The following is an 18,379-nucleotide window of genomic DNA, read 5'->3' as shown; positions in this document are numbered from 1 at the left end:
TTAGCCCATATATCTTTAGCTGACGTAATGATTAAAAAGTCCTCTTCTAATTTTAACGTCTTTGAAAGCTAAAATAGTTTTACGTTACAGAGGCGGGTGTCAAAATGAAAACTGTGACATTGACATCTGCAACAGCGATCTTTGCAAGGGTACGATGGGTCTGAAGGCCTTTCTTTTGGTTCGAATGATGCTATTAAACAGTCGTCTGGACAAGTTTCCCTGTGGCGTTCACAGCTAAAAATAACATAACAACCACCGAACAGAATAACCAAGTAACAGGAAAGAATAGAATTAGAATCAAATATAAACATATTTGTGTCTATACAATAATGCCACCTAGTGATCACTTTAAAAAAATTATGGCTTCAGACTTCATTTGAAATTTAATTTTGAGGCTGGGAACATTGTTTTCGCCTTACCAGCTGCATAGCATCAAAAGTTATAACACCGATGAATGCCACCAGTTGTCACTGCTTAATCAAACATATATGATCATTTACTCTACATACTGCCCACAGGTTTTGGTAAAATTAAGCTGCTCCACACCTACTGCACACCAAAGAATCTATGCGGATGGCGTATTATTCCTCAGTAATATTATTTTGAGATAAATGCCTCTGCATGAGATTATCACAACTACGTACAATACGTCATTATTTTACGTAAAAGAGTCTGAATAAAAAGTCGTATGTGGTTGCAGAAAAAGTTGTAGACCTTTCCTAAATTATTACCGCAGCCTAATTGCCACTGCAGGGTAATTATAATTCTAAAACCGTTTCTCAATACTTGAGACATTTTGTGAAAATTATTTTGCCGTCATTCTCTTCAATATACTCTAAAAAAAAAACTGGTTCATATTAATCGAGTATCTTGGGGTTGCTTCCGAGCTATTCCAACCTTAGGCGTACTTCTTAATCAAGACGTTATTTCTTTCAAAATATCAACTGTACGTTCTGCTAGAAATAATTCAGATGTCTGTCCTCCTGATTCTGCCAAACATGTTTATTTTTAGTCTGCCTGTACTTGCGGGTGCCTCTCCGGAAATATTAATTGTTCCGTTATTTAAGCGAATCCTGAGACAAAACGCATGTTGAAAATTCCCAGTATAGTGGTCCAAATCATACTCCGGATCGCGTTTATGAAATAAGGCCTTTACAAACGACGTACACAGAGCGTGATTGAAATGCATGCAAATAAGAAGCAAAGCCGAATAGGCTGCGCGATAGGCCGCGAGGAGGATACGAAGGTATTATGTTAATTAACTCCGCCTCCTCTCCACCCCCTTCTGCTTTGCCGTAGCCAGTAGCCGTTGACGGCTCTTGTAGTGACGTATCGACCTCTGTCTGTAATTATTTTCTTTTTCTTTTTTCATTTATTTTGTGGGGAAAAAAGGAAAAGGGAGTACCACCCATTCGCCCCACGTATATCCGTCTCCATAAACCCCTGTCCGATTTTATATGAAATTACATTTTCTTTATTTTTATTCGTGCTTTTCGGATAGCTAGCAAGCTAACGTTAGCTAGCCACAAAACAAATCGGGATAGGTGGTTTTAGCTAGCTGGCCAGCGGGAGCTATAGCTAGCTAGCTAGCTAGTTTGCTGTTTTATCCATTTGCGACGCAACCTCGAGACAAGTCGGGATAAGGCCAGGTGAGTGGCTTTTGCCCCATTTTTTGCGGTGCTTTATAAATTAACAAATTGGTCTTGCTCTTCAGCTATAGCCTGTGAGACGTCGGCTGGAGGGAACGGGGAGGTGGGCTTTGATTTGTTTTGGAACAGGGTGTAGGTTTAAAGGAGTTTGAAATAAATGGGAAAGGTGAGGGGACGCGTATAGACTACACTGTATCGTCCACATCTTGTTGTTGTAGTAGTAATAACTCGGTGTACAACCGGCTTGTTGTCAATGCAGTATGGCCTGGCCACTGGCCGCCATTTTGTTTTGTTCCTGCAGTTCGGTTTACCGTTTACAAATGTCGGAGGTTTAAAAAAAAGCCGGTTGGTCGCGTGCTGGTGGGGAGTCGCCACGAGCTGCGAAGCGCTCGCAAAACGTGCGCCGTGTTCGCATGTTTGGGTCGTTTTCCCTTCACGCGATTTTAAATACGACGGTCTCCCCTGCGTAATGTAAGGAGGCCGCGTTTTACTTTTACTCCGCTAACGTTAGCTAGCCGGCTAAGGCACGCTCGCGTGCAGCTGTGTTTAATACCCAGGTCACTGCGGGTTTTAAAAGTCTAGTAAACCCAGCTGTTGAATTGAACTAATTTAATCGGTTAGGGAAGAACTGACGTTTCTGCGTGTCTACGTTGGCGGCTTAATCTGAAAAAAACGGCGGTGTATTTTTCTGAGCTCCAAAGGCCTCATGCTACATCGTTAGCCTGGCTAATCGGCTGTTCGCCGGCTACGTATCACGTATATTCCGATCTAATTGTGTAATCTACCTGGATTGAGTGTGAAAGCATCCGGCTGTTCCGCCGGTATCACAGTGCGGCGGGGCGCCGCCGGGGAGTGACCACTGTTCGGCACGTCGCCGTGCGAAAGCCTGCGGGTTGCTTAGTGGACGTGTGCGGTTATTAGTGCATTCGGTTGGGTTGCTAATAATACCCCCCGCTTACATATAAAGCTTTGGATGAGGTTCCGTTTCTAAAAAATATCGACATGCTCGATATAATTTGGCATTCTAATTGCCTAGTTAAGGATTTATTTAATTTTTAATATAGATAGAAACCTAACTTGGTTGGTCTGTAAAAGAACGAATATAGATATTTTCCATTGCGTTTTGGCTATCACTGTCATTCTCTTTCCTTGTTATTTAACCGCGATGAAGTTTTCATTTTGGAAGACTAATACTTGATATAACGTTGAACTTCTTTCCTGGGAAGGGTTGTGTAAAAATATTATATAAACGATTAAACAGGCGTTATATCTGTCGCACGATTTTAGAATAGCGGTTTAACTGTAGTTAATATTCTGTTTTATGAGGGCTTGAGGACTAATTTCCATGTCTACTAAAGAGTGCAGCGAACCGTAAGGCTGTACAGAAGCTGTGCCACAGTTCGTGTGTCAGTGAAGTACAGTGTGTTTTTGCAGTTAAGCGTTCAGTTATAAAAAATTTTAAATTGCAAACCATCTATGATTACATATTAAAATAATAAGGCTTGTTATCCCACTCTGTTTCTTACTTTGGATGTTCTTACTAGAAAGCACGATTAGATATTAAGTGCTCTGCGTGATGCTGTACAGTTGGAATGTTTGTTTTATCCATTTAATGCAATGCATCATATGGTATGCAGAGCCACACCTATTGCAACATCAAGGAGATGTAACAGGTCATTCTCCAACGCTGCAGGTTTTAGTGAGTGATTCATTGTTTTCAAAAGGGTACTATGGAAGCCAAGGTTTCATTCAGTCTTTTGTCAGATTTTTTTCTACATTTTTTCCACTTCTTGCTACTTAAATGTGTTTTTTACTCTGTGATTTGGATGTATGTGCCTGAAATGCAACATGGAGTACAGTTTGATGCTTTTACTATCTCATCTGTGTAATTGGTTGTCATATGTTGATGAATATCTGGAATAAGGGAACTTCTTGGTCTGAATTTACAGAATATCACTGTAAATTGAATTCTGACCCAATGGGTTATTGGTGAGCTTTAAAAACAAGTTATTGGTGTTGCCATGGATGCATCCCCTCTCAATGCAGACTGAAGAATATCATTTATAATGCATTGCCATGGTAACTGTTTCGTGCCATTTTTCTTGGTATAGTTCTCCTGAACTGGTCACCACTGCAAACACCTCCACCGCCTTATGCAGTGCTGTCTGTCACCCTAAAATTTAGTAACTAAAGCCTGGGTGATCGGAGCAATCCATGGGAGTCCTCGTTAAGCCAGTGATATTAGCTCTAAAGGGAGAATTCAGGCTCATAATGCTGCTGCTTGTCTCCTTGTTCCTTTCAGTCTCAGGGCTCACCATACTCAATGAGCGGACAGCGCAATGTCAGAGCGCTCTGGGCAAACAGCAAAGGGGAAGGATGGCAAAACAAAGTATGCGTCTCTCAACCTGTTTGATACCTACAAAGGAAAAAGCCTCGAAGCACAGAAGCCTGTTGGTGAGTGCCCATTTTTGTGTTTGCTCCCATTGCCACATAGTCTCCAAAGGTGCCCATCTCATGAACCCAGGCGTTCTTGCTGTTTATCACTTTTCTACTGAGCTATTGACTGAATTTTGGTACAAATCAAGATGCATTGCCAAGCTGCTGTCTCGTTTGATAGAATACTTTCAGCAGCAGTCACAGTATTTAAATCTGCAGCTTTATCTTCACCCTATCACTTCCTAAATACTGCTTACAATAAATTGTTGCCTTTGAATTAACACTTTTAATTTTTTTTAAGGCTGATCGCTGCAGTTTTCCAAATTCTGAATGCCTTTTCCCCCCCATCAGTTTAAATACGTGTCAGGTGGATAGTAACTAAATCTATCATTCAGCCTGTTTGAAGCCATTCTGTTCCCATGTCTCTTTGAGCAATATGGTCTGTTGAAGTGCATTGATAATTTTGAATCTTATGGAAAGTTAAGCATTGGGATTCTGGGCAAGGGGTTAAGTTTAAAGCCACCTGATGTCTTCTCAGTACAGTGTGATTATGCAGAAAGTCACTAGTGCTTATTTTCTCTTGTGCTCCACTTTTTATCAGTCCCCCCCCGCCATGGCCTCCAGTCTCTTGGTAAAGTTGCCTCTGCGCGGCGCATGCCCCCCCCAGCCAACCTGCCCAGTCTAAAGGCAGAAAACAAAGGCAACGACCCCAACGTCTCGCTTGTTCCCAAAGACGGCACAGGATGGGCAAGCAAACAGGAACCTGCAGACCCAAAGAGGTAAATTTCATGTACCTTTTGCTCTTTACCGTTAGAGAGAAGTCACTGTGAAAACAAGCCCGAGGAGTGGGTGGGATCTTGCATCTGCTCTTCATTGATACTTTGGCAGGATACATTACTGCATTTGGAGAAAACCCACAGCTAGCATGAAAGTTGCATGACAGGCCATTTAACATGACGTTCATAATGTAATGTTGATATTGAGGAGGTCGGAAACCCTTGTGTGTGCTGTACTATCATATATTCAGACATGATAGAAATACCTGAAGTTAAAATATTCCGGGAAATATCACAACTGATATAAAAGAATGCATTTTTTTTTTTCTTTCAAAAACATTACCTGCCAGAATCCTGTGGATTGTTGTGACATTTCATCCAGAAGACTCTGCAGTAATCACTGCTAATGGTGTTTGCTCCAGTTATTTCTGCTGTTCAGTTCCCCCATGTTTTATCCTAGTCTAGAATTGCTAATTAGTCTTGTTGTAGGTCCATGCTCTAATGCTAAAAAAGTACCTCATTGCATGTAGGGGGTGGGATTTTCCTTTCATCTCATTTAATGTAATTTTGAATAATTTAGTCAAAATGAGGAAATAAGGATTAAACCATTAAGGATTAAATTAAAGATCTGTCTGAAAGTAAGAATAGTCTAGAGGAATCTAGCCAGTTCAGATTAGTGGCTGGCTTTCTGCAGATGGGCAACACTTCAGTATTTTACTAGCCTCTAATATTGGATGTGTAAGCATGCATGTTTTATAAAGCCTGTTTTGTAAGACTGATGCTCAACTCTGGTAATTTTAATAGCATTGATGAACCTGTGAGGGAATGTCAGTGTTGATTACCTATAAAAAGTGACAAATCCCTCTGGATTCCCTGGATAGCACTGGGCAGTTTCTGGAAAGTATTAATCATTCTAAGGTTTGTAGCATAGGTATGTTGTGTTACAGTGTCATAGTACTAGTTCACAGGGCTGGAGTGATCATTTACTTGGGCATGCTTAGATTGCAATGCCATGGTGAGGGATGCCATATTCTAATGCCTATAATGGCAGTGAATCCTGAGATTTGAATGGAACAATATTATCCTTATGTGGGTCTCCCCTTGTGGTCATGTGGTGTCAGGGCAGGATTCACATCTTGCCATTCTTACTGGCTTTTGTCTTTCCCAGTACCGATGCATTGTCAGCTCCGCAGCAGGAATCGCAGCCGCCCGTGGCTTCACAGACGCCTGCATTGACCCGGCCGAAAACCCCGACAGCACCAGAGGTACTAATGTCGTGTTTCCTGCTCGCCCCTGAGGTGAAGGTGTCACTGAAAGGCTTTTGTGGGCTTATGGCCAGTGTCACTGAGGCTGAAATTTTGTGCTGCTTATCAGGCCCCGGCTGCAGCCCTGGGCGCAGGAGCAAGGTCCTGGGCACCGGCCAGTGTTATACATGGAGTGCAAGGGGATGGTGAGTCCCCGGTGTGTGCGTGTTCCTCTAGTGCTGGTCCAGCTCTCGACTGGTCCATCTGTCTCTCTCTAGCTGGGTCTCTCTTGTATACTTGCTCTTCTTTTTCACCTGAGTACATCTTCATTAATTATGTAAAATGACCTCTTTTTTTTTTTTTTTTTTTTTTTTTAAAGTACACGTAGATCCCAAAGTATTTGCCGGTCAGCATAGAGGTGCTCATGGTCTTTGTCATATGTATGCATCAACAGGTGGAAAGGGATCAAGCCAACCGTCGCCATTCTCTCGCGAGGAATTTCCCACCCTGCAGGCGGCTGGAGACCAGGACAGAGCTGGCAGAGAACAGGCCACTGCAGATCAGTGGTATGGGCCCGGACCAAGCCTCCGCCCCCAGAGTGAGTGCCAGGCCCATCGGTAACACCCGTGAAGCCCATGCTTGGACAATGAAGCTCCTGTTACGCGGGAAATCATTTTCGAGGCCTGTGCATATATTAAGCAGCGCTGCACAGTTTAGATTATGAAGGTGTTTTGTTGATGCATTCGTCTTTTTTAAGAGGTATTGTGAATGTTGAATTCTGGATAGTATGTTTTTCCTCTTGTCATAGAAGCATTAAGATACATAGCCCTGCCCTGCTGCATTCCTGGTATTTGAGAAGCTTTCCATGATTTTAGCCAGCAAGCTTTGGAAGAGACTTCTAAGTTCTGACCTTTTTTCAGTTTTTGTAGCAGTGAGTGCATTTATGCGTCACAGCTAAATGCTTGAATTGGGGGGAAAAATCAACTGTTCCGTTACACTGGCTGAAAGTTTGTCTTCTCTCTCTCCATTCATTCAGTCTCTCTCTCTCTGTATGGTTTGCTATGTAATCACCGCAGCAAGTCATATAACTGTCATAATCCTGTAGTTTGAATAGTCTGATAGATTAACATCAGTTAACACCTGTTTGTATTTTTAGCTTTATTGTATCAAAAGAGAATTGAAGTTTAACATTATATTGTTATACTATTGTTATTTTGAGTATAGATTTTTAAAGAAATTAACTATAGCAAAGTATGTATACTTAGAAGTGACTGGATGTTGAATATTGTATTGTGTACTGTGGTATAAACTTCTACTAAGACATTTTGAAGGAAAGTGGTCTATTCGGCTGAAATCTGCAGTTTAAATTGCATGGTTATGTAACTGCGGTACTTTGACTTCCATCTTATTGTATAATATCTGGCTTGCTAACCTAATCGATACATCCTGGATTCCAGTATGTAATTGTTTTGTGTGGTGTTGTAAGTGGATAATTTAGAGTGTGTATGTGATGCCATATGGGGGCATTTTGAATTCAGTTTATTAAGAATTAGTTTTCTTAGAGGCCCAGATGTGCTGCCTTCTGAATTGAAATGATTATTCATAGATGAATGTAAATTTGATGAAATTGGCAGCTAATCACTGTAGCTCTTTCTGATTCATTGTGGAGTTGTTGGGATCTTGCCGCCATTGTGCTTTATGGGATATGGTGTTACTGTGTCATGCTCATGACCCTGAACCATGACCTACGTTTCATTGGCATATTTCTGATATACAGATGTGACAAGTTGGCGGGACGGGGGGGGCCGCGCCCTGAATGCGGTCCTGCCCGGAGAGGGGGCGGCGGAGGGTGGGCTTGGAGGAGCGTCTGTGATGGAGGGGGCAGCTGGGGGAGGCCAGCTGCCATCCCACCAGCAGAACCCCCCTTCCCACATGCCCCCTAGGAATCCCCCGGCCAACAGCCCCGCCCTGCCTCATTCCCAGCCCGCCGTGGCCCCACAGTTCCCTGGCTACCGCGGCATCATGCCTCCTTTTGTGAGTACACAGCAGTTATACCTGTGAGCAATGACTGCATCTGTGTCTTTATACGAGTCCACGACTGATTGTTACTGCAGCCATCTATGGTAATGTATGACATTGTCTGACATACATACGCAGCTTGCGTGTTGTGAAAATGCTCTTTCTCATCTGGCTGGATTATAAAGCATTCATGTTTCTGTTTGGCTGCTCCTTTGGCATGAACATCATCGGTCGCTCTGTCCCAATGACTTGTAAGCTCGGCGACTGGCTTTTGCTTAAGCCCCCCCTTCTCCTTTTCTGCAGATGTACCCTCCGTACCTCCCCTTTCCTGCTCCGTATGCCCCCCAGGTACCATACAGATACCCCCAATCTGCTGAGCTCCCCAGGTAAGTTAATTGACTGTTTTTCCATCAGTTTACGTTGTTAGCTAACTGTGCATGCAAACATATTCATATCCTGATAAGTATGCCTAGCCTTTTTTCTCTGTTCCCCGCCCATTTTTAAAAAAAATCCAGACTCGCCCGTGCGCAAGGTGGGGTGGGGGCCGATGGGAGGCCACCAGGTGGTCCGCGGGGAGGGATGGGAGAGGCAGTGAAGCGCCCTTCCATCCTGAAGCAGGATGACCTGAAGGAGCTGGATGAGTTGGATCACGATGGAGACGAGGGCTGGGCGGGTGAGTGGTGGCCCTGTGTTCTGCTCGATGTGGTATAGCCCGGCCGTGAGACACACCCTTTGAACCCAACGGGCTAAATCCCTGTTCGTGTGATTGGTTTAAGCCCCGGTCTCAGTAGTCACATGTCCGTGGGCCCTTCAGCCCTTAACCCCCAGCTCCAGTTGCGCCACATGCTGGCTGACCCTGCGCTGTGACCCGCCCCAAGCTTGCTGTCACCTGTCTGTGTGTCTCATGGGCCCATGGGGTAGCCAACGAGAGGTCTTCCAGTGTACATGTGTTCATGCTTGGGCAAATGGCAAATACAGATTATAATCTTAATCTGAATTGATTGTTCTAGAGTCCTTCAGACGGTATTTATGTGCCGATTGCTGTGAACTGACCCTTCGCAATAAACAGACCCCATGCTTTCTGCTGTCTGCAGGGGCTCACGAGGAGATTGATTACTCAGCCAAGCTGAAATTCAGTGACGATGAAGGTGATGAAGAAGGCGAAGAAGAGAGGAGTGAGCCCAGTAATGGTGCCCGGTAAGGGGGGGGGTGTAATATTATGGCTTTTTATATAGCATAATCCATGTAAGTGAGTCCTGTCAGTTTTGCACTAATATATGGCTTCTGCTTCCAGGGAGGCAAGAGAGCAGCAGCGAACCCAGGAGGGGGCAGCCGCCACCTCACGCACCCGTGGTCCGGACAGCGGAGGAGAGAGCCGGCACACTCCTCCTGCTGCCCCAGAAGATGCTTCCCAACCCCCCTCCAGCAAGCCAGGCTGGGCCGAGGAGGGGACAGGCAGCTGGACCGCTCAGGCCACCATTGCTCTTCATCAGGTACTGTGTCCACCAGAGGGCGCCATCATCCCATTCCTCTGATGCTGATCATGACACCTGCGCCTTAAACAGCTCTACGCTTAGCGTGCGTAAATGATGGCCTGCCAGTGGATCTTGTAATGGGTGGATAATACGTGGGTGATGGGTAACTGGCTCGTCCGCCGTCCCCTCTGTCCACAGGGGCGGAGGTCTGGACTGGGTGGGACACGGGAGCAGCCCTCCCCCCCACCGGGGCCACTGCTGGGCCACATACCCTACTCCTACTACCGACAGGTACTATGGCAAAACTTGCTCAGTGAAACGTTTAAAGGTGTCGCACATCAGTATATTAAGATGGGGCTTATCTGATCCCCGGAGGTGTAGATGTAAGTTCTAGTGGCTGAAGCTTTAGCATATTTCAGTCTTCACTTGTGTGAAGGAAGATGAGCAGCAGGGTGATAGGAGAGGGTGCAAAGAGGCCTCTTTTCTTCTGTGGTGTCTTAGGGCGTGACTTTGATCCATGCATTCATCACGACCCTGTTCTCCCGCAGGACCGCCCATCTCCCCAGCAGGGCTCCGCCCCCACAGTCAATGCCTCCCAGAAGCTGGCCTCCAGTCTGGCCCAACAGCAGGGACAGCTGTCCAACGCCCCTCCAGCTGCCGCCACCCTGGCCCCCCAGTCCCAGGGTGAGGATGATGACGAGACGTGGCGCCAGCGCCGAAAGCAGTCATCCTCGGAGATCTCGGCGGCCGTGGAGCGCGCGCGTAGGCGGCGGGAGGAGGAGGAGCGCAGGATGGAGGAGGAACGCCGGGCCGCCTGCGCCGAGAAACTGAAGAGGCTCGACGAGAAGCAGCAGCAGAGCGCCAAGCCCATGGCAGCCACCTCTTCAGGCAGCAGCAGAGAGGGCAGCAGCCCTGGGCCCTCCCTGTCCGCCCCAGCTTCCTCCCCCGTCATCAGCCAGCCCTCGTCCCCTTGCGTGGACTCTGGCGAACCCCCCCTCTCAGCTTCCCAGTCGGGGGCCGCTACAGGGGCTGGTGGCAACAACAGGCAGAGGGCTGGCAGTAACAGCAGCTATGATTCGAACACAGGTCAGTTACAGCTGGTCTGTCAGCTGTCCTAGAGCTGCCCAGTATAGCCCATAGGCTGTAGCTGTCCCAGGACCAGAACTCCACTGGTGGTTTTGGAAAAAAATTGTCATCATTTTGATTCATTCCTAAAATGTTACTTGATTTTTCAAAATGTTTGTAATGTACCTCTGTACTCCTCTTACCTCCAGAGTCCCAGCAGTGTCCTCAGCCCCCAGCTCCCCAGACACTGGACGCGGTGGTGGCCAACGATGGGAGGGATGAGGTCGCCGGTTCCCCCAACTTGCGCAGCAGCTCAGACATGATGAAGGTGGAGGGCATAGGGACGGTGCCTGGCCGACAGCCGGGCGGCCTCCCCAGCCAGGGCTACTCGAAGTACCAGAAGTCGCTCCCTCCTCGCTTCCAGAGGCAACAGCAGGTCAGTGCTGGCAGAAGCAGCTCTGTGGATCCTGTGCCGTCAGGCTGAGGGCAGTGCCTTGGAAGTGATTTTTGATTTTGCCGTTTTCTGAAATATAGGTCTGTGAGCACTTTGAAAACAGTAGAGGGCTGTTGTGAATTTCAGGAAGCACAGGGCGGCACCCCGGAGGGGATGCCAGTCCATCACACACACACAGGGCAATTTAACTAAACTGTGTAGTGTGGGACTCTGGGAAACTCCACACAGTGTGGGAGGCAGGAGTTACAATTGCATTATTTGTTTTGCTGACACTTTTGTCACGGATGTATAGTGAAGCAAATAGTACATAGCAAGAATTCAGCTGTCAAGGAGTCGATTACACGCAAGTACAGCTATGTTGGGCTTCCAATTATTGCCCAATTAAACCCTACCTGCGTTACACGTTGAGCCGCTTTGGATTTTTATTTTGTAACAAACATTTTCATAAGACGTGTCATTCCTGGTTACAGGAATCATACAGTTTTTGTGTATGATTAGTGCTTATGTGTGATGAGGCATTTATTTTGGCACAGGAGCAACTACTCAAGCAGCAGCAGTGGCAGCAGCAGCAACAGCAGCAGCATAGTCAAGCAGCCCAAAATCAGCTGCAGCCTCCAGCAGCGCCACAAGGCCCCGCGGGGGGGGCGCCACCCCAGTCCGCCCCCAAACAGCCTCCCTTGTACCCACCCGGGTCATTGGGGCGGCCTCCTCCACTGCCGATGAACTTTGACCCTCGATGGATGATGATGTCCTACATGGACCCAAGGGTGATGCAGGGCCGCCCTGCACCAATGGAGTATTACCCTACCAGCATGCATCCGTCTGGTAGGTGTGCGCTTTGAACGTCATGGGCAGTCTATTAAAATGACATGAGAAACGTTCCCCCGGCAGGATTTTTCAGGTCAGGATGTGAAAAGCATGATTTTGGTTGCTTTGAATTAAGCACATTTATCTATCTCTGGCAGTTACTCAGTACATGGGTATGGGCAGCCTGGTGCCTTCCTCTGGAAGCACTGGGCCCCCATTTCAGTGTAATCTGTTATAAATGTAAATGTGCTGATAAGAATTTTGAGTTTTTCCTGGTTTGCACATGTGTGCCCTGTCTCACTGCTCCGTGTCACAGGGCTCTTGGCCCGCGAGCGGTCCGATTCCGGTGGCTCCAGCTCAGACGCATTTGACCGGCAGCAGCCCCATCCGGGGCCCCCCCACCCCCACCGTGGAACACCCCCTATGGATCCGAAGCTGGCCTGGGGACCTGACATGTTCCCTGGGGGCAGCGAGGCCCGCAGCCTGGGCTCTCCTCTGAGGCAGAAACAGCATGATGAAGAAGAAGCCGGTAAAGGGCTCAGGTAAGACCACAGATGGATACCTGAACTCTAAATCAGCGTTTCCCATGTGGACTATCCTGGCAGGAAGCTTGGAGGAAGTAAAAACGCGGACCATCTGTGGGTCCCAGAGGACCAGGTTGGGAAGCACTGCTCTAGATGAATGGGAAAATAGCAGGTAAAGGACACAAAAGACTTAATGTCTTATTTGTCTCATTCTTCAGGAGTGATACACCTCCGGTTCGACTGCGAGACGGAGGAACAGGTCCCATTCAACAGCCTAATGTTGCCCCCAGCTCTCCCTCTGGATCCTCCAACCAAACCCCACCACCGCCTCTTGGTACCCAGGGAGGGCCCGGAGGGGGAATGCCAGGTGGAAGCGGGGGCCACCTTCCCCATCATCATCAGCCCTTTATGGGGGGCAGGGGTAACTACAGCAGTTTCCCTGACAGTGAATCTAGAGGGCCTCCCCACCAGCAGCAGAGGGGTAACAGTGGAGGTGCTCTGCATGACTTCAGCCACCAGGACGAGGGCTCCAGAGCAGTCCAGCAGGGGCAGATCTGGGGGGCCCCACACCCCCACTATGACCGTAATGGTCGTGCTGATCTCTCCCCCCTGGAAAATAACCCGCATCTGCACCACCACCATCCACATCACCCTCACACTTCCCATTTCCCCATTCACCCCCACAAGACAGAGAATGGCAGGGAACGTGAGAGGGGAGGGGAATTGAAAAAGAGCAACCCCTCTCCACCTCTTAACCAACCTTGCATCTCTTCCTCCTGCTCTTCCTCCTCCTCCTCATCATCATCGGCCCGAGATGACCATGGGACTTTGCAGCCCATCCCTCCACAGCAAGACCATGATTTGGGGTCAGGAGTCAGCAGAAAGCAGGAGAAGGTTGGCCTCACCCATCCTCATTCCACCCACTCCTCCGTTGCACCTTCCTCCCACCATCCTCTCCAGCAGCAGCCCCATTCAAAACCAAACCAACGTGGGCGTGAGCACAAGACTGAGACTCAGTGGGGGCCACGTCCTGGAAGCAGCAGTAATGTTTCTTCACACAACAGGAAGTCTAGTGCCCCAATAGGAAGCAACGTGGAAGAGGAACTGGCAGGTTCTGTGACAGAAAACAAAGCCCCCACTCATCCTGGAGGAGGTAACACCAACAAGCGGGCCGGACCTATTAAGAGGACCACAATTCGAGAGAATAAACGAGAGGGAGGCGAAAGCGAGGGAGGAGAGAAATCAGCCGGGGGGTCAGGGAAGGACAAAGAACATGACTGCACCCAACTGTCAGTCAAACAGGATCCAGTTACCAACTCTCACACACCGTCTGTGCCCTCTAAAGATGACCCAGCACTGACCAGCAAACCCAGAAGTGGGGCAAAGGAGAAAGTGGCAAGCGGTGTAAGCAAAGGATCCAAAGATGGGGACAACCAGGCTCCATCTTCGGGCTACTCTGGCCCGTCGTCTAGGCGAGATAGGGAGCGTTCCTATGAGAGGAGTGGAGGAGGGGGCAGTTCGTACCACCATGCAGCTCCACCAAAGGGCAACAGAACTGGTCGAGGCCGAGGAGGGGAGTATTATGGAAGGGGGCGGGGGTACAGAGGCACCTATTCAGGGAGCGGAAGTGGAGGAGGTGGCAGCGGCAGTCGTGGCAGAGCAGGAGGGAGGAGTGGCCGGGATTACCGATCCTCAGCCGGTGGCAGTTACCACCAGGCCAATCCACATGGCTCCAATATCCAAGATCCCAGCCTTTACAAGGGGGATTCAGTGTCTGGGAGCGGAAGGCAGGGGAGCTCACAGCTGAACCCAGGGCGTGCCAGAAACCGCAGTGAGACCAGGAGCGAGGGGTCTGAATATGAAGAGGTTCCAAAGCGGAGAAGACAGCGGGGCTCTGAGACGGGCAGCGAAAGCGCTGCCAGCGACCTCGCCCATTCCGACAAAGAAGAGCGGAAGCAGCAGCCAAAGAACGGCAGCGGCAACACAGACAACCCTACACCTGCCACTGGAGGGGGCCCTGCCTCTAGTGCACAGCCCAGAATGTCCCAGACTCGCGTCTTCACCCCTAGGGGTGTCCCTTCGAGACGAGGCCGAGGAGGCGGGAGTGGAACGGGAGGGATGTACAGGAACGTTAGCGGTGGCGGAGGAATTTCGAACAGTCATCGATCTGCACCTAACTCCTCCACCCACAGCTGGCCTTCCAAGTCGTCGTCCTCGGTCCGGAAACAAGTCTCTTCACAGCCTTCGCCTCCAAAGGACGGGGGCCACAGTGGTACTGAGAAAAAGGAGAAGGCGGCAGATTTGGGACACTCCCAAAATCAGAACGTCAACATGCAGCTCCCCTCAACTCCCATGGCACCTCCTTCGGCACCCCAGCTACCCTCCGAGAACGGTGGCCTGGGATCCTCTGTGTCGTCTGCGAACGTTCCACCCAATTCTGCAGCGCCTGCCGGTGTGCCTCAAGCAATCTCCGGTCCGGATGCCCGCAGCTTCCCTCCCCGTGGATTCGAGCGCCCCCCTAGGCGTCGCCGGCACGGCCGCTCGCAGCATCAGCAAGACAAACCCCCACGGTTTCGTCGGTTGAAACAGGAACGGGACAACGCCGCTCGAATCAACGGAGGCACCAACATAATCGGAGGGGGCATGCCCACACAGAGGCCAGCAACACCTTCCCAGGTAGCTTTGCACGACGTGGACGGCACTTCTAATGCAGCCTCGACAGCCACTCCCAGTGCAAACCACAACATGGCAGCAAGTACCACCAACAACAACAACAACAGTCACCAGGTGGGAGCCAACTCAAATTTAAACACCCACCATCACCACCACCACTACCCCTCTGCCATAGCCCCCCAGCACCATCATAACCACAATCCACCAGGGGGCGCCAAATCCCCCGACATCTCCAATCAGAATTCTGATCAGGCCAATGAGGAGTGGGAGACTGCCTCTGAGAGCAGTGACTTCACTGAGTTCCGGGAGAGGGAGGGTGGGAACACAGGTGGAGTCGCAAGGTCCTACTCCTCACACCACCATCACCACCTGCTGGGAAGAGGAGGCGGCAGTGGTGGAGGAGGTGTGGAGCGAGAGATCACCGCAAAAGAATCTGCCGCAAACAAGAGAAGCTTCTCCAGCCAGCGACCTGGGATGGAGCGGCAGAACCGTAGAGTGAATGCGGGTGGAGGAGGAAGGGGTCCTCGGGGACCGTCAGGTGGAGGTGGCGGCCCTGGCAGCGGAAGTGGTAACCGTAGTGACAGGCGTGGCAACTGGCCTTCCCCCAAAAATAGGAAGTGAGATTAAAAATTTTGAAGCATTTCAGATTGCTCCCCTTTTTGTACCCCAGTGTTTTGTCCAATCTCCCCTCTTCATCCCCCATTATCCTACATAACAGCTCATTACTGTATATTGCATTGATACAGAGACGGTGTCTATAGTCTGTACCCTCACTCTGGCTCTCCTCGGTACATCTCCGTTTCTTAGCTGTTGTCACCTGTCATCTCTGTACGTCGTCCCCACCCTCCCACGAACCACATGCTTTCCAGTCAGCTTTTCCTATCTTATTTGACTTACCTGCCGAATTAAAATGCTGACTGAAACAACCTTTCTTTTTATATACAAGCACAATAGAGGAGCAGGTAAACCTCAGCTTATCTGCTGTTATCATCTGCAGCTTTGCTCTTCTTACCTGCGGCTTGTTGGATGTATTGGCATGAAAGGGGTTTGACGCAGATAGGCAGAATGTTTATATTTATGTATCTGTATATTTATACCACAAATACCGCGGGGGAGTTACTTGGTTGGGATGTTCAATGTATTTCCTTCTGGAGGGGGTTGCTTATTTTATCATGGACAGTTGTGATAGCATTTTCACTGCCCCACCCCCCACTTTTTGCAAATCAGCCACCATCTCATAAAACATTTGGGTTTCTCACCTTTTTTGCTTACCCAACAAAGCAGATAATTATTTTTTACACTACCCTCTTAATCTTCTGATCTCTAACCAGAACTTGAGGAGTACTCTCTCCAATGTTTCACTCCTGGCAACACGCTCTGATTTGATCTTCGTCAGTGTTTTGCAGCTTGTTCAGAATCAGGCCAGTGTTATTTTGACCTGCTTTATTCAAATATTGTTCCCCCTTGGTTGCATTTGTCTGATTTCATGGCTCAGCTCTCGAACTTATTAAACACGCAGTAGTTTGACTGCACTGCAAAAAAAAAAAGAATTTTCTTAAAAGAAAAAAGTCATGACTACTTATCAAGTTTAGTTTCCTTATAGTTAATTTTAACTGCTTCTTTTAAAATATCTGGCCGCCACTTTACCGAAGTGTTTTCTCATCCTTTGTGTCAAGACTTTTAAAATAATCTGGCAGGAAATGGGAGTCTTTCTTAGGAGTAAAGAAAAGCTAGTATTGTATGTTTCTAAGCATAATAATCCATGTGAATGTTTTCTTTGAAGAAAATTTTTTGCTTTGTAGAGTAGGACAGTCTGCTGTAAGCACTCCTGTAGTGATGGTAACTTTTGGTTTTATTTTTAAATCTGCCTGGAGGTCTGCATTGAGCAAGATTACTTTTTGCGGTGTCTCATTCTGGCCCCTTAAAGGCAAAATGGGCTGATTGACTGAATATTGTACTGTTACTAATATATGTATGTATGTGTACACATCTGTATGTGTGTATGATTGTGTATATAAATACATGATATACACACTCTGCAGTGGACAGAAGTTAGTGAATATTTGTGTGTGCTGAAGACATTCTGCTCATATACCATGTGCTGAGCGGTTGTGGGAAGTAAGGGGCTTTGCAAAGCAGATATAAAACCACTGTAGCCAATCTATAAGAGCAACAGTATGTTGTCTTTCTGAACTACCGTACAGAGATAGCAGTCATGGTGAAGTTATACATTATCTATTTACAGCAGATTTTTCCAAACAAATCTCTGAAAAGGAGCAGCTTTTTGAATGCCCCCTACAGAAAGGCAATGTTACAAGAACTATTGTAGATCTTATGGGCACACAAACACACCACCTTGCACACAAAATCAGTATCCATTTGCACAATTTATTTTCTTAAGTGCATCTGTTCCCACAGCTCTAGGTTGGGGTTTTCTGTTCTGCAGGGAAACAGCATGTTTGTAAGTGACGCATGGATGCATATGAATATGTGTTTTGCGTTCCCTATTGTGTCTGTGTGATGTTTTTTGGGGGGCTTGTCGAGGGGCATTCGACTGTTTTCACCTGTATCTCTCTACATGCTTTTCGCAAAATGTGTAAGGAGAATGTGAACAGTTTTATCATTACTTTTCTTATGCATTCATGTATATACATTCAGGTGTGTGTATGTGTATATTCAGATGAACATTTTCATCAGTTACCTGGCCTGAACTTGTAGATCAACTGACACTTAAAATGAGAATTCTTAAATGAAGATGACCGGAGTGGGTTATGTTCCCTTTGCGCTGTGACACTTTCCGACAAAGCATGACATGGGGATGTACCCAGGCCTGGTTTTTCCATGGATAGCTGGTCACTGTAGGCCTTACCCATTTCCATTCTGCAGTTGTAGCAAACGTGCTGCAACTCAGCCCTGAATCCTTCAACCTGCATAACCTTCCAGGTCCTTTTGTTTGACATGCTCATATTGTATGTGCCGTAATTAAAGTAGATTTTCCTCTTTGAGATGCACAAAGCTTGTACCATATTTCCAGCGTTACTAAAGTTTCTGGAGTGGTTTAACATGGTTTATTAATGGAGCCGTAATATACACACATCTGTATATTGGTATGTATCTAAGTTCAGCTACCCCATCTTACATTCCCACAAACAAAATGTTGCCATTTTTAAGTTCAAGGGAGCAATGTACACGCAGAGAAGTGTCTTATAATAAACATTATACAGATGAGGAAAAATAAATTTTTGTTTTAATGGAAA

The 18,379-nt window shown here is 47.6% G+C and overlaps 1 protein-coding gene across 5 annotated transcripts; it reads left to right on the top strand.

Annotated features, from left to right (window-relative positions):
* Positions 1-1,282: 1,282 nt before the first annotated feature.
* On the top strand, positions 1,283-18,379 carry prrc2a (proline-rich coiled-coil 2A). 5 transcript variants are annotated; one of them, XM_023809680.2, is made up of 17 exons: positions 1,283-1,649; positions 3,952-4,103; positions 4,687-4,864; positions 6,030-6,126; positions 6,236-6,311; positions 6,560-6,703; positions 7,883-8,139; positions 8,428-8,510; positions 8,640-8,797; positions 9,219-9,321; positions 9,419-9,617; positions 9,798-9,890; positions 10,148-10,685; positions 10,874-11,100; positions 11,652-11,943; positions 12,242-12,467; positions 12,668-18,379. In XM_023809680.2, the coding sequence occupies exons 2-17, from the start codon at positions 3,989-3,991 to the stop codon at positions 15,741-15,743; spliced, it is 5,862 nt and encodes a 1,953-aa protein (XP_023665448.1). In that variant the 5' UTR covers positions 1,283-1,649; positions 3,952-3,988; the 3' UTR covers positions 15,744-18,379. The 5 variants fall into 5 exon arrangements, with proteins under 5 accessions (XP_023665448.1, XP_023665452.1, XP_023665451.1 ...); XM_023809683.1 differs by lacking the exon at positions 1,283-1,649 and adding an exon at positions 1,797-1,815; XM_023809682.1 differs by lacking the exon at positions 1,283-1,649 and adding an exon at positions 1,971-2,120.

This window comes from Paramormyrops kingsleyae, chromosome 23, assembly GCF_048594095.1.
Source record: "Paramormyrops kingsleyae isolate MSU_618 chromosome 23, PKINGS_0.4, whole genome shotgun sequence".
Classification (NCBI taxonomy): domain Eukaryota; kingdom Metazoa; phylum Chordata; class Actinopteri; order Osteoglossiformes; family Mormyridae; genus Paramormyrops; species Paramormyrops kingsleyae.
The sequence above is the reverse complement of the archived record's forward strand: the minus strand, read 5'-3'. Positions and strand labels throughout refer to the sequence as shown.